Raw genomic sequence first — 13,717 nt, 5'->3', positions numbered from 1 at the left:
ATTGAGTTCTCCAGTTTGTGAATTTAGCAATGGTGTAAAACGGGTGCTTCACCAACCACTTCTTCAGCTCCCTATTGAAAGTGATGCTCTCTTCCTGTAGTTTTATTTATTCAGGCAGGATGTTGAACAACTTAGCTCCCATGTAAGATGGCTTTTCTGAGTACAGTGCCATTTTGTGTGCTGGTAAATTGAAGTTTGCAGCCTAGTGTTTGTTATATGTATGCAGTTCTCTACCCCTTGTCAAGTTGTTACAATATACATACATTATCACTTGTAGTATATAAAGAGACACTACAGTGATAATATTGAGTTCAATAAAGGGTCTTTCGACAAGTATCTCTGGGCTGTAAGCCTGCCAGAACTTGGATACACCTTTTCTGAAGAACAAGTGGTCTCTGTATATTTGCCATGCTTGAACTGCCCCATACTGAAAGATAAATAGCTAAGATGAGAGTCAGAAACAGCGTATTAAGGGAGTTGTTGCTGTATTTTTATCAGTTACCGTCTTAATTCTTTTGACAACATATAGTCCTGTGGCAACCTTCTTACAGAGGTTGTCAACACGTGTGTTCCATTAATTGAGGTCTTTGTCAATTGTAACACCTAGGTACTTAATTTCATCTAAAGTTTCAAGGTATGGTAGCAATTCCACCTCTTCTTTATTGCATCTCATGACAAGCTGCTTAGATTTGGCTTCGTTTACCACACGAGAATGTTGCTGTGGCAGTACTGAACAGCCATCTCTGTTGCAATGTGACTTGAAACTTCCAGGGTATTAGGTGTGCTGTCACTGAGAATTAGAGCTGTATCGTTTGCATACATGATGGTCGTATATTCATCCAAATAAGTGGGAAAGTCATTTGTAAATAATATAAAAAGAACAGTACCCAGCTCAGATACCTCTGGCACACCTCTTAAAATTGGAAGAGTTTTGGACCTCATATATTGGGTAAATCATTTTTCTGTGTGTGCCAGTTCAACCACCTATTGCCTGATTGACAGATAACTCTCAACCGATCTGGGTGTAATTCCTCTGATATCAATTGCTTCCAGTTTTACTAAAAGTCGAGCATGGTCCAGACAAACAAATGCCTTGCTGAAATCCAGTAGAATAGAAGTAATAGTATTGCCAGCTTCCAGTTGATCAATTGTGAACTCCACTAGACTTATAACAGCAGTAGTTTTGGATCGGCCTTTAATAAACCCATGCAGATGTTTTGTGAGAAGGTTGTATTCAGAAAGGTGGTTCATGAGTCAAGACAGTGCCACCTTCTAAATCACCTTAGAGAAAGTTGATATCAGCGATAATGAGTGATAGTTTCCCACATCAGCCACATTAGCTTCCTTGAGTAAAGATATGACTTTGGTCAACTTTAGCTGTGATTTTAATGAAGGAAATTTTCCTACCTTAAACGACATGTTGATGATAAGAGTCAATGGGTAGGCAAGCTCATTACAACAAGATTTTAGGAGATTAGATGACACCTCATCTATTCCAGCTGACATTTTGTTTTTGAGAGACGAGACAACTCTTTTTATTTCAATTACTGTAGCAGGGTATAAAAACACAGCTCTTGAGGCGTTTTTGTGCTTGTAGATCTACTTTCCTGGTTTTTCACTGCCCACACAGCTTTTGTTTTGTTATCAGAACGATCAATTTTATGAGCAGTTAGTTGACACCTTAACCCTTTCAGGGCTAGGATCAAATATGAGATGTTGCAAAATTTTTTCACATCTCATATCCGCTTGTGACTAGTTAGAAGTGCCAGGCTAAAATTGGCGATTTTGCAGTCTCTTAGATTAAAATGGGTGGGGGGGGGGGGGGGTGGGGGGGGGGGGGGGTGGGGGGGGGGGGGGGTGGGGGGGGGGGGGGGTGGGGGGGGGGGGGGGTGGGGGGGGGGGGGGGAACAAGCGTCGTGGTCTTCTGACATCTGGTGTTGTGTTTGTCCATGACAACGCCCGCCCTCATACAGCTCAAAGAACTACAGAACTTTTGAAAAAGTTCAAATGGGACGTTTTTGACCACCCCCCCCTCTACAGCCCGGATTTGGCTCCCAGTGATTTCCATCTTTTCCCGTACATGAAGCGGTGGCTTGCATCTCAGAGGTTTGCGAGTGATGAAGAGCTTCAAAACGCTGTAACATGTTGGCTACGTTCTCAGGCGGCAGATTTGTTTAAAGACGGAATTTAAAAAACTGTTTAAAAGATATGATAAGTGCTTGAATTTGTATGCTGAATATGTAGAAAAGTAGAGAAAAGCTGCAGTTTTTTACATTTATATAATACAATTTTTGTATCTCAACTAGTTTATTTTTTATTTCAAAACGGAGGTTACTTTGTGGACGACCCTCGTATTATTTCAGACTACCTTTTTATGGACTTTGGAAATTGTATAAGTAATTTTAAACTTTGACTTAAGACTATAAACATTTGTTTCAGTGGGAGTTCATTCAGCAGCTGGCGGTAAACAACTAAGATAAATCTTCAAATGTTTGGAGCAACTACTGTAAAAAGTTAGTCTTAAGTGATGTGAAGTATTGTAACCCTAGCCCCTTATATTGTAACAGAAACAATTTTTTAGCATGGTATAAACAAACCACAAATTATGGTTAGGTTATTTGAGAAATAACAAACAAATTATTTTGAATGTATTTTATTCCACATGTATTTTATAGCAAAAAATAATACTAGACTTTCTATATTACATTATGAAAGCATAGTAGTGCACACGTTTTGTATTAAAAAAAGATAAAAATTAAATAACAAGAAATATTGTTGATAAACTATTCTACAAATAATACAACTTAGTTTGACGTGGTTACACTCTTAAATCAATTGAATAATATATACATCTTGTCTTATTCTGAGCTATCACCCAAGAAGAGTAAATGCGTTATTTTTTTTTAAAGATAGAGAGCGCATCTGAGTATGAAAAATTAAAGGTGCAAGATACAAGTAAAACTATGTTAGGAGTGTAACTAGTATTTTTACAAAAGCAAAACATAATTAAAATTTAATAAACGTAAAATTTCATTTTAAACCAGGTTAAGTTTGAAAGTAAATTAAAATTAAAATAATTTGTGAACTAAGTGTTTATTATTTTCATTGTTACATAAAATATTTGTATTACTAATAGTTGTTAAATACATTTAAAACTGATTTGTCTTATTCTTTTTTACCCGTGTCTAATTTAACTAAGGTTTGATTTATGTGTGTATATATAAAACAATACAAGAGAAAAATTAATTTGAAAGGCCATGACAGTCACACACTTTGGAATACGATATTGAAATTCTGGTAGATGATAGCACAATATACTCCCTGAATATTTAGTAAGTAGTTGCCAAATTAATTATGTAATCAAGTACTTTGAATAGAAACCATGTAAAATTAGTATGTAGAAAAAAGATATGTAGATTGAACATGAACATAACATAGAAGAATGCTGCAGAGAATGTTCCACGTACTAACGTATTTCCACAGACTGCATGAATTAATGTATTGCCCTTATTCTCACTTTTTACCTATAATAATTTACATTAGATCATATAATGGGAGGGAGACCTTTAACTACTACGGTTAATTCTGAGTCAAATAAATTCTCCACTAATAACAGATAATTTAGAAGATATTATATTTTTAGTTTTTGATTCTCTCTGTGTTCGCAAGTTTTGTACTTTTATTAATTGTTTCACTATTGATAAACTATTCACCTAAATTGAAAAATTAAGTCCAGATAAAATAATATAAACAAGACATATTTTAGTGTCTGTAACAAGCCTGGTGTAAAGTTGTTAAATTTAGAATACTTTGGGTGTTGGTAAAAAATCATACTTTTAACATAAACTCACATATAGTCAGGTTAACATTGATATATATACACAATACTATTAAGTAATACCAAAACAGGATTTCCTCTCATCAATTAATACCTGTCACAAATCTACAAATTTGGCTTGTATTGTATTCGGCTCAAACATGGTTTATGTATTACTTTGACTTTTCAAATTTATTTTGGAAATATTAATACAAACATTGAATACTTAATATAAAACAAGTAAAGATAAAAAATACAACAAATAATTAAAAGTATGAATGAACAAGATTTTAGTAACTAATAATAATATAAATTTACTAATAAATATGATAAAAATAGAGATACAAATAATATATAAAACATGTAAGAAAAATATTTTATTTTGAACGTTAGTTATTAAATTGCAAGAATCATCAAATGAAGTATATACATATAGGATAAATACAATGGCAAACAGAAGAAAATATTGTTTTCCACAACAGTTCCATCAGTACTCAAGAAGAAGAAGAAGAGGACATTGTTGGATAGTAACTACATTTGAATTAAAGTATATATATATAAAGCTGTACTACGTGCTACTAACACATTGTAAGCTAAATGCGATACATTACTGGAGGGCATCACTCATTCCATCCTGACATTGCACTTCTTATATATTTATTATATATATCTCTGTCAACATGTATATAATAAATTAGGCTACAAACTAAACGAAATTACGGGTAATGTATTAGAAGGCAGACTCCTCGCGAGAGACAGGCTCGCTGGGTGCTGAGTCACGGCGATGAACAGCATTCTTGGTGACAGCAACCTCTTTGATGCTGCTCAGTGTCTTGTGGAGCCAGGGAGGCCAGGCATTGCGAGCAGAGAGTGCTTGTAGTTCTCCCACTGTTGCAGCCAACTGATGGGTCAGGTCCTACAACAAACATTCTGTTACTATCAAAGTTATCGCTCAGTGGCTTATGGAGCCAGAGAGGCCAGGCATTGTGAGCAGAGAGTGCTTGCAGTTCTCCCACTGTTGTAGCCAACTGATGGGTCAGGTCCTACAACAAACATTCTGTTACCATCAAAGTTATCACTCAGTGTCTTGTGGAGCCAGGGAGGCCAGGCATTGCGAGCAGAGAGTGCTTGTAGTTCTCCCACTGTTGCAGCCAACTGATGGGTCAGGTCCTACAACAAACATTCTGTTACCATCAAAGTTATCGCTCAGTGGCTCATGGAGCCAGAGAGGCCAGGCATTGCGAGCAGAGAGTGCTCGCAGTTCTCCCACTGTTGCAGCCAACTGATGGGTCAGGTCCTACAACAAACATTCTGTTACCATCAAAGTCATCGCTCAGTGTTTTGTGGAGCCAGGGAGGCCAGGCATTTCGAGCAGAGAGTGCTTGCAGTTCTCCCACTGTTGCAGCCAACTGATGGGTCAGGTCCTACAACAAACATTCTGTTACCATCAAAGTCATCGCTCAGTGTCTTGTGGAGCCAGGGAGGCCAGGCATTGCGAGCAGAGAGTGCTTGCAGTTCTCCCACTGTTGCAGCCAACTGATGGGTCAGGTCCTACAACAAACATTCTGTTACCATCAAAGTTATCGTTCAGTGTCTTGTGGAACCAGGGAGGCCAGGCATTGCGAGCAGAGAGTGCTTGTAGTTCTCCCACTGTTGCAGCCAACTGATGGGTCAGGTCCTACAACAAACATTCTGTTACCATCAAAGTTATCGCTCAGTGTCTTGTGGAGCCAGGGAGGCCAGGCATTGCGAGTAGAGAGTGCTTGCAGTTCTCCCACTGTTGCAGCCAACTGATGGGTCAGGTCCTACAACAAACATTTTGTTACCATCAAAGTTATCGCTCAGTGTCTTGTGGAGCCAGGGAGGCCAGGCATTGTGAGCAGAGTTGGCTTGCAGTTCTCCCACTGTTGCAGCCAATTGATGGGTCAGGTCCTACAACAAACATTCTGTTACCATCAAAGTTATCGCTCAGTGGCTTATGGAGCCAGGGAGGCCAGGCAATGTGAGCAGAGAGTGCTTGCAGTTCTCCCACTGTTGTAGCCAACTGATGGGTCAGGTCCTACAACAAACATTCTGTTATCATCAAAGTTATCGCTCAGTGGCTTATGGAGCCAGGGAGGCCAGGCATTGTGAGCAGAGAGTGCTTGCAGTTCTCCCACTGTTGTAGCCAACTGATGGGTCAGGTCCTACAACAAACATTCTGTTACCATCAAAGTTATCGCTCAGTGGCTTATGGAGCCAGGGAGGCCAGGCATTGTGAGCAGAGAGTGCTTGCAGTTCTCCCACTGTTGTAGCCAAATGATGAGTCAGGTCCTACAACAAACAGTAACATGTAATATGATGGAATCATACGATATTTTTCAACAAATAAGGGCTATATCTGATACTCATTATTTCAGGTTTTTAGCATGTACGGACATGCATTTCTGATTTGATCTTTATTACCTAGCAATAATTTTACTGCTATCAATATTCATGTGGCCTACTAAACATCTGGATCCATAATAATACAACCCAGTACTTAACAAAGAATCTGATGATTTATAAGCTATCAAAGTTTTAAACCTGACAATTTTGATAATAAAATTTGTGCAAATTAACAACAAAACCACAGAAGCAAACTACTTTCTAAGAATTTCAGATGTATTGTAACAAGTATTTTGTACCACTGCAAGTGCAATACTAAAGCATTTGAGACTCTGGTGATCGGACTCACTTGGTTGCGACACTCCGCCTCCACCTGTGACAATTTGGTCCTGGCCAACTCCAGTTCCAACTCCTTGATCCTCTGAGTGAGACTGGCCTCGTCTCCTGCAGCCTGACTCACGGATGAGTTTGCTGCATCTCTGCAACGCTCACAACCCGCCACCTTCACCTAACATGGCAAAAATCATCAACTATAAAAATAAACAATATTTTGTACAATTTGTTTAGTGACAAAGCTATGTTTCTTAGCTCAATCAATAAGACTCACAGTGCTAATCTATTCATAAATCCAGAATTGACTGAAAAAAATTAAGAGATTATTTGCAAGGTTCCACGTTGCTGGATACAATACACACATACTTCATCAATAAATAAATTCACATTGTCATATTTTTAATAAACATATATTTCCCACATTATTTTTGTGTTGTAAGTTTTCTTAAAAAATACTGCCTATAATAGTAGATACTTTCGTGAGTCATGAAACTCTAGAATTTAAAAAGACTTGAAAAGTGCTGAAAACAAAGCAATTTGCACTAAGCGATGAGATCTGAGGTTAAGATGTACAATATATTTTATTACTCACAGTTTTATTTTATAGATAGTCTAACACTGAAATTAAGACTTAGTTACAGTTAATTAGCTATTGACACATTTGTACACAAAAACAAAAATAATTTTTTTAACAACAATTCCATATTGTCTTCTCTTTATTCATATTAACGTTACAATAAGACTATACCTACCTTAAGCTGATCTAGAGCTGCCTTAGCTGCCAACTGCTCACAGTCCAGTCTTTGACATATCTGTAAAAGAAAATTGAAATAATAATTACAGTAAAACTCATGTGAAAACGGTAAAAGTAACCACCTGAATCATAATCTATTTAGCAAATCCAATATGCCAAAAAACTTTTGGTGCAAGAGTATAGAACGAACCAGCTATAAAATTAAGAAATAGAATTCTAAGAACAAATAACTGAAAACATCACTGTAAATTAAATTTGTTAAGAAGCTCAGTGAGGAGTGCCTCAAGGTTCAATATTAGGTGCCTTTTATTGGCAGATAAACTATGTTGCTATGTTAAGGACTCAAGTGTGGACATTCTCTAGCAGACACTAGTTTTTACCACCAAATATCTGCCTGCCAGACAGCAATCAGATATGTTAAGATCCTTTCACAATGTCACCATAACCTTCTTTCTAGTTTTTGAGGTGATGGGGGGGGGGGGATTGTAACTATCGCTATTAGAAATCTTCAAGAAATCCTGATAGACGCTGTCAATCTGAAGTGTTGCCACAGAATGTGGTTAGTTGTCATGACTTCCACATGAGAAAACCTGCTGCCCTTCAATGATATTCTTTAACACATAAGATATCCAAAATAATCTATTCCAAGATCTTGGTTAAGGTTGGCTGCATTATGATAGGACAATAAAAGAATTCTCAGAATTTTGAGATTTATAGATAAAAACAACAAAGTCTTTCTTTCAGACATTTAGGGAAGGCATTACAATTAAGTAGCTTACAGAGTAACAGATTTTTATAATACCTGAGTAAACCAGCAGAAATATTATGTTTGGCCCACTACTGTTATGGGCAAATCCAGAATTTTTAATCCTAATAGGTTTTTAGCCTAAGTACGTTTTAACCAAAATTATCACCAATCCAATTTAGGCTATTCTTAACCCTTTAAAAACTGTCGTAATATAAAGTAATCCAAGAATACCTATTTACTTTAAAGGGATTTGCAAACAGCTATATTTTAGGAACTAAGTCACATCCCTACCTTCTACTTCAATTTATGAATGTGATATATAATAACATGGGCTTCCAGAATATATGTCTTTAATCTGAAAAAGAATATGGGCATACATGTATTTCACTTAAAAATGTATTTTAAACTTGAAAGGTTTTGAAATTCAAACCACCCCTAGTCATGATAAAAATATTAAAATAAAAACAATATACTTATAGAAAAAATATTTTATACAACTACAAAAATTCCAACATAAAAAATTAAGAGATTATCTATCTGTTTGTTTCCTCTTGAGTAGCTAATATCCGTGCATAGACGCAGTAGACGCGTTTTATGGCACAAACATAAATATAGAAAATACTAACTTAACACATTGAATGCGGCTGGCACCGCACGGTGCCGCGCTTCGGGTGTCCTCGGGGTGCGTTCGGCACCGGACGGTGTCACGCCACCTTCTAGATTTCACAACGTCAGTGCTGTTTCAGCTTCTGCGTGAGGAAGGTATATTTCGCGCCGCGTGTAGAGTACCCTTGTTTGTTGTTCCACGTGGTTCGGGTTGAGTTCATTCGGCTAATCTGTGTGTTTGGTGTATTGTTATAGTTGTAGGGGCTTGTGAACTTCGTTGTGAACAATGGATGGTCCTAGTTCTAGCCAAATAAGACACTATTTGAGTGAGAGTGATGTGGAAAGTAGTTCTGACGATTCTGTGGCGTCTGCCGGCCCGGAGAGTGACATTGACCAAGCCCAGCTTGACGCGCCGCCTATTGTCAATGTGGTGGCGCCTGTGGACATCGAGGATGAGGACACGGATGACCAGGAAGCTGATCAAGTGATTTCTGACCCAATATGGTCACTTCGTACTGCAGGTATGCGAAGAATTCCCTTTCACAAAGAAAACAAATTGCTTGTACCTGCCCCCGGAACAAACGATCCTATCGATTGGTTTTTTTTTACTACTTGATGATACCTTGTTGGAAAAAATTGTGTCTGCCACTAACAAAAATGCCTGGGAAATATTATTTTCCCCTAACCTCAAAATAAAATCAAGAATAAATAATTGGCAGGAACTGACAGTGGCTGAACTGAAAAAAATTTATCGGGCTAATCTTTCACATGGGAACTGTAAAAATCAATCGTCTAAACGATTACTGGAAAACTGATCGTATGTTTAATTTTGGATTCGTGAGATCCCAAATGAGCAGAGACAGATTTCTCCTGATCCTAAGATGTTTAAAATTTTTATGAAAGTGACGAAGAGACTGTACCTGATGATCGCCTCTACAAAGTCAGGCTTTTGATTGACTATTTCAATCAAAAGATGAAAACCATCTACTACCCAAGTCGAGAGTTGTCGATTGATGAAGGAATGGTGCTATGGAGAGGACGTCTGCACTTTCGACAATACATTCAAGGAAAGCGCCATAAATATGGTATCAAGATTTACTCGTTATGTGAACCGGATGGACTTTGTGTAAGTTTCACTGTGTATTCTGGGAAGGGAGGTGAACTTGGAGGAAAAGGTCATGCTAGCAAAAGTAGTCAAGTATTTGATGAGGGGAATGCTTGGGGTGGGCCATTCATTGTATATGGATAATTATTATATCAGTTACCCCTTGCAACCAAGTTACTGAGTGAGAAAACCTACTGCACCGGCACAATGCGCTCAGACCGAAAGCACTGTTCCGCTAGATCTCAAGACAGCTCGTCTTGCCAGAGGAGAAAAGGCCAGAACGGTACGCCAATGGTGTTTTGATAGCAAAATGGTGCGACAAGCGTAAGGTGTTGTACCTATCCACAGAGTTTGAGAATGATTGGGCAATCTCAATGAATAGGTATAACCAACCTCGCCAAAAGCCTCTGCCCATAATACAGTACAAAACGCCCATATGAAGGTGTGGACCGAAATGATCAGCTTATGAGCTATTATGCCTTCGAACACACAAATCAATTCGCTGGTACAAAAAGATCTTCGTCCATTTCCTTCAGGACGTTGTTGGTGAACTCCTTCAAACTTTATTTACAAACCAACCCAAGGAAAAGATCGCTGTACCACTTTAGATTGTCCATCATCAACATGCTTTTGCCTGCAGCAAACGCAATCACACCTCCACTCCGGCCTAGACAACAAACAACTGTCAGACACGTATTGTCAAAAATGGACACACCTGACATAACCACAGGAGAAAGGATGAAGAGAAAACGATGCAGAGAATGCTCAAAGACAAAGAAAAGAACCATGACCCTTTTCTTTTGTGCCCAGTGCCCTGGCGAACCTGGCCTATGTGCACTGAGATGCTTCGACAAGTATCATGAGTAGGAAAGAAAATGAGGCAGGAAAAAGTGGAAATATTGTAAATATTGTATATAATTGTGTGTATGACGGTTACAAATGAATGAATACTGTAAACAATTTGAACAGTGAAAAGTGTTGTGCGTGGAAAGTGACGGACGCGACTGACACCGTCGGGTGTCCAATGGCATCTGACCTGCCGAGTGGCGGCCGGCACCTTCCGGTGCCGCTACTATATTGTTGCTGTATATATGTATATATGGACATATACACATCATTGATTGGTGCATATGAAGTCTCCACATAATAATGGTAAGTAAAACCTAAAAAAAATATTTTCAGCATGGGCTTGTATTTTACGTATTTTTCTGGCAGCAGTGAATGTGTTAATGCCAGATATTATTAATAAAATCATGATAATTTAGTAATTAGGCGATCTATATATTTCATAAACAAATTATGACAAAATCACGTTTTAGCAATTTAGTAATTTGCATACTGGTGATCAGCAGTCTTCCGCAAATAGATGCAGCAGACTTGCAACGATGCACAAACATAAATACAGAAAATAGTAACTGCATCTAGTCTAGTAAAATATTTACAAAAGTACTAGAATTTACTGCAAAAAATCATTTTAATAATCGCTTATTTGTGTACTGCCGAGAAATAATGATGTAATGAATCTCCATAGATTCAATTGTCAAATCCGAATCTTGTTGAAGATTCTGTGGATTTGAAAATCGGATTTTGTTAGTTAAGTAAATAAAAATCTGCTTAACCCATTGCGGATCATATTGTTTTGGCGCTCGGGCACCGGGCACGAATTAATCTACGGCAGCGGCCGCACGAACAGCAATGGTGCGCCACATCGTATCGCTCGCTATTGTATACTAGAAAATTCAGCTGTGAAGGTATTCGTTCAGATGGAACATGGACTTGCTGGGGTATCCGTGATGTAGGAACGATAAAACGCGAGCAAGGTTCCGGGGTGACAGGGATGATGTCTGAATCATAGTCTAAATAAAGCGGCTCGGGCGAAGCGATTACAACATCCGGGCCATTGTCTAGACTAAACCCGCCAACATGTACGTCTGCATCGATTAGTTGTGTCACTAACCTCAAAGTATTATAATAACAACTGAGGAAAACACCCAATCAGAAGTGCTAAAAAGCAGAGAGTAAACTCATATGAATGATTTTTCAACTTCGCCATACAACTGCGATCTGTAGGATATTTATAAAACTTTTGAAAACTCTAAACATAGACCGTTGTTAAACAATCTTAGTTGACAAGTGAAGACGATCGCCCGATCTATCAGACACTAATAGAACTATTTGGAGGGAAACTTAAAAGCAGATCGCTTTTGCGACCTGAGCTCGTCATCGTGCAAATATGACGTGCATCGTTAGGCCCGGCCGCTGCGTGACGAGCCCAGCTCGTCATTTATCCGCAATGGGTTAAAATGTTTTTTATTGTTAAATCATTTAAATTTCATTGAGAACCACATAGGAAAATTTGACTTGGATATTAAATTGATTTGTGTGTTTTTCTTAATATGGTTTCAGAGCTGAGCGGAAGTCATCAAAATCACTCCTCATCAGAATCAATGGTATGATTCTGAGTAAAAAGCCCTTATGGCCTTTCATAATACAAGTGGTAGACCTTTATGAGTAAAAAGGCTTAAAATGTCTTTTTTACATTACATATCCTGAAGTTGTACATAGCAGGGATATCAGTCATCCTTTGATTTGGAGTATAAAGCTGTACTAATTATTAATTAAATGCTTACAAAAGACTTTGAGCAATAAACTATACTTCTATAGGTAAACCGCTAACAAAAAACCCTTGGTTGATTTGAGTTCACGCAGGGTGGGGTAAATACCCCTCCAAGTATCCCCACCACTGCTCGGCGCTTACTCTATTTGATCAGCTGACTAATCTGACTCAGTCGGTATCGTTCACTGCTGCGACCCGTTCAGTTGAACTGGTCATTACAGAGTTACTAAGCCTTCCCGCTAGAGCGCGTTTTACCGGTCATCATGTTCAACAAAATGAAAGACTGAACAGAATGACCAAGTGAACGAAAGGATCCGCTTGTAAAAAAGTGTTTGAATATAGGAATAAACAACATATCTTACAGTAAATGGATAGATATATAACAATAAATATATTGTTTCAGGAATCTAGTAAATGTAAATATATATTATTACACTACTATGTTATTATACTGATTAAAAAAATAATTGTATGTTACTATATACATTACTAAATGTTTTAAATGTTAATACTTATGAACAATGGACATAGTTGATTGATATGCCTTTGATTTATCATAAGGTTATTTCACTATAAATGTTTCAATAAATTACTAAACGCCAAACAGACACATTGCTCGTTTGAAAATAATTTATTTTTATAAATAACACATTTTATACATTTAACCGATTAAGTTCCCTCCACTTTTCATAATACCCAGGCTGACTATAAGTTTTAACGATTCATTAAAATAATATTATGCACACTACTGCACGGAACGCCTCCTCTCAGATCGACCCTGCACATCGCATCTATATCGACCATGTGTTACCACATGATAGCCTTTTAAATGCTAATTGGCAATCAATTATTAACAGCAGTAATGTAAATGTTTTTGCACTACAACTTCAGAATATTATTACAATTTCAATAGCCAGTCGAATAAATTTAAAACCAGGTCAAAAAAGCTAAAACATGGATTACTTCAGATTTAGTCCAAGCTATAAGAGAAAGAAATAAATTAATGAAATTGGTGGAAAAGCAACCATTTAATGTGGAGCTTAAACCCCGCTATGTAAATTACAGGAATATTTTAAGCAGAAATTTAAAGCAACTAAAAAATATTATTTTTGTGATAAATTCGATCGAGCTAATGGGGATTTAAAAAATTTTTTTTTTTTGGGGGGGGGGGTTGTAAATAAATTGAGTGGTAGAGGTTAACAAAGTTTCTTTCCAGCTAAATAAATATTTGCCAAATACCAAATTATTCAATGACAAAATTAAGCTTGAAGTAGCCAACGAATTTAATGAATTCTTTACTAATGTGGGTCAGAACTTGGCGAACTCTAATGGCTCAAATATAACAATTTTTTTCGATGACCGATCTTATA

The 13,717-nt window shown here is 37.5% G+C and overlaps 2 protein-coding genes across 7 annotated transcripts in view; one reads left to right on the top strand and one right to left on the bottom strand.

Annotated features, from left to right (window-relative positions):
- LOC124361202 (nuclear pore complex protein Nup214) overlaps positions 1–2,475 on the top strand; it is a 53,814-nt gene extending 51,339 nt beyond the window's left edge. Inside the window, exon 16 of the mRNA XM_046815242.1 lies at positions 2,440–2,475. Within this exon, the coding sequence (XP_046671198.1) occupies positions 2,440–2,475 (36 nt within the window). The remainder of the gene's footprint in view (positions 1–2,439) is intronic.
- A 162-nt stretch (positions 2,476–2,637) lies between these two features.
- The window catches only part of LOC124360241 (rab GTPase-activating protein 1-like), an 84,030-nt gene continuing 72,950 nt past the window's right edge, over positions 2,638–13,717 (bottom strand). For 3 of the 6 annotated variants that reach the window (XM_046813677.1, XM_046813678.1, XM_046813681.1), the window contains 3 exons: positions 7,270–7,329; positions 6,534–6,692; positions 5,256–5,495 (listed from right to left, as the gene is read on the bottom strand). In XM_046813677.1, coding sequence (XP_046669633.1) covers positions 5,271–5,495; positions 6,534–6,692; positions 7,270–7,329 — 444 coding nt within the window. In that variant the 3' untranslated portion in view covers positions 5,256–5,270. Of the gene's footprint in view, positions 4,988–5,255; positions 5,496–5,778; positions 6,004–6,533; positions 6,693–7,269; positions 7,330–13,717 lie in introns of those variants that run through there. The other 3 variants (XM_046813680.1, XM_046813682.1, XM_046813679.1) reach the window with 3 other exon arrangements.

This window comes from Homalodisca vitripennis, chromosome 4 (genome assembly GCF_021130785.1).
Source record: "Homalodisca vitripennis isolate AUS2020 chromosome 4, UT_GWSS_2.1, whole genome shotgun sequence".
NCBI classification, from domain to species: Eukaryota; Metazoa; Arthropoda; class Insecta; order Hemiptera; family Cicadellidae; genus Homalodisca; species Homalodisca vitripennis.
Note: the sequence above shows the minus strand (reverse complement) of the source record. Positions and strands in the feature narration are given on the sequence as shown.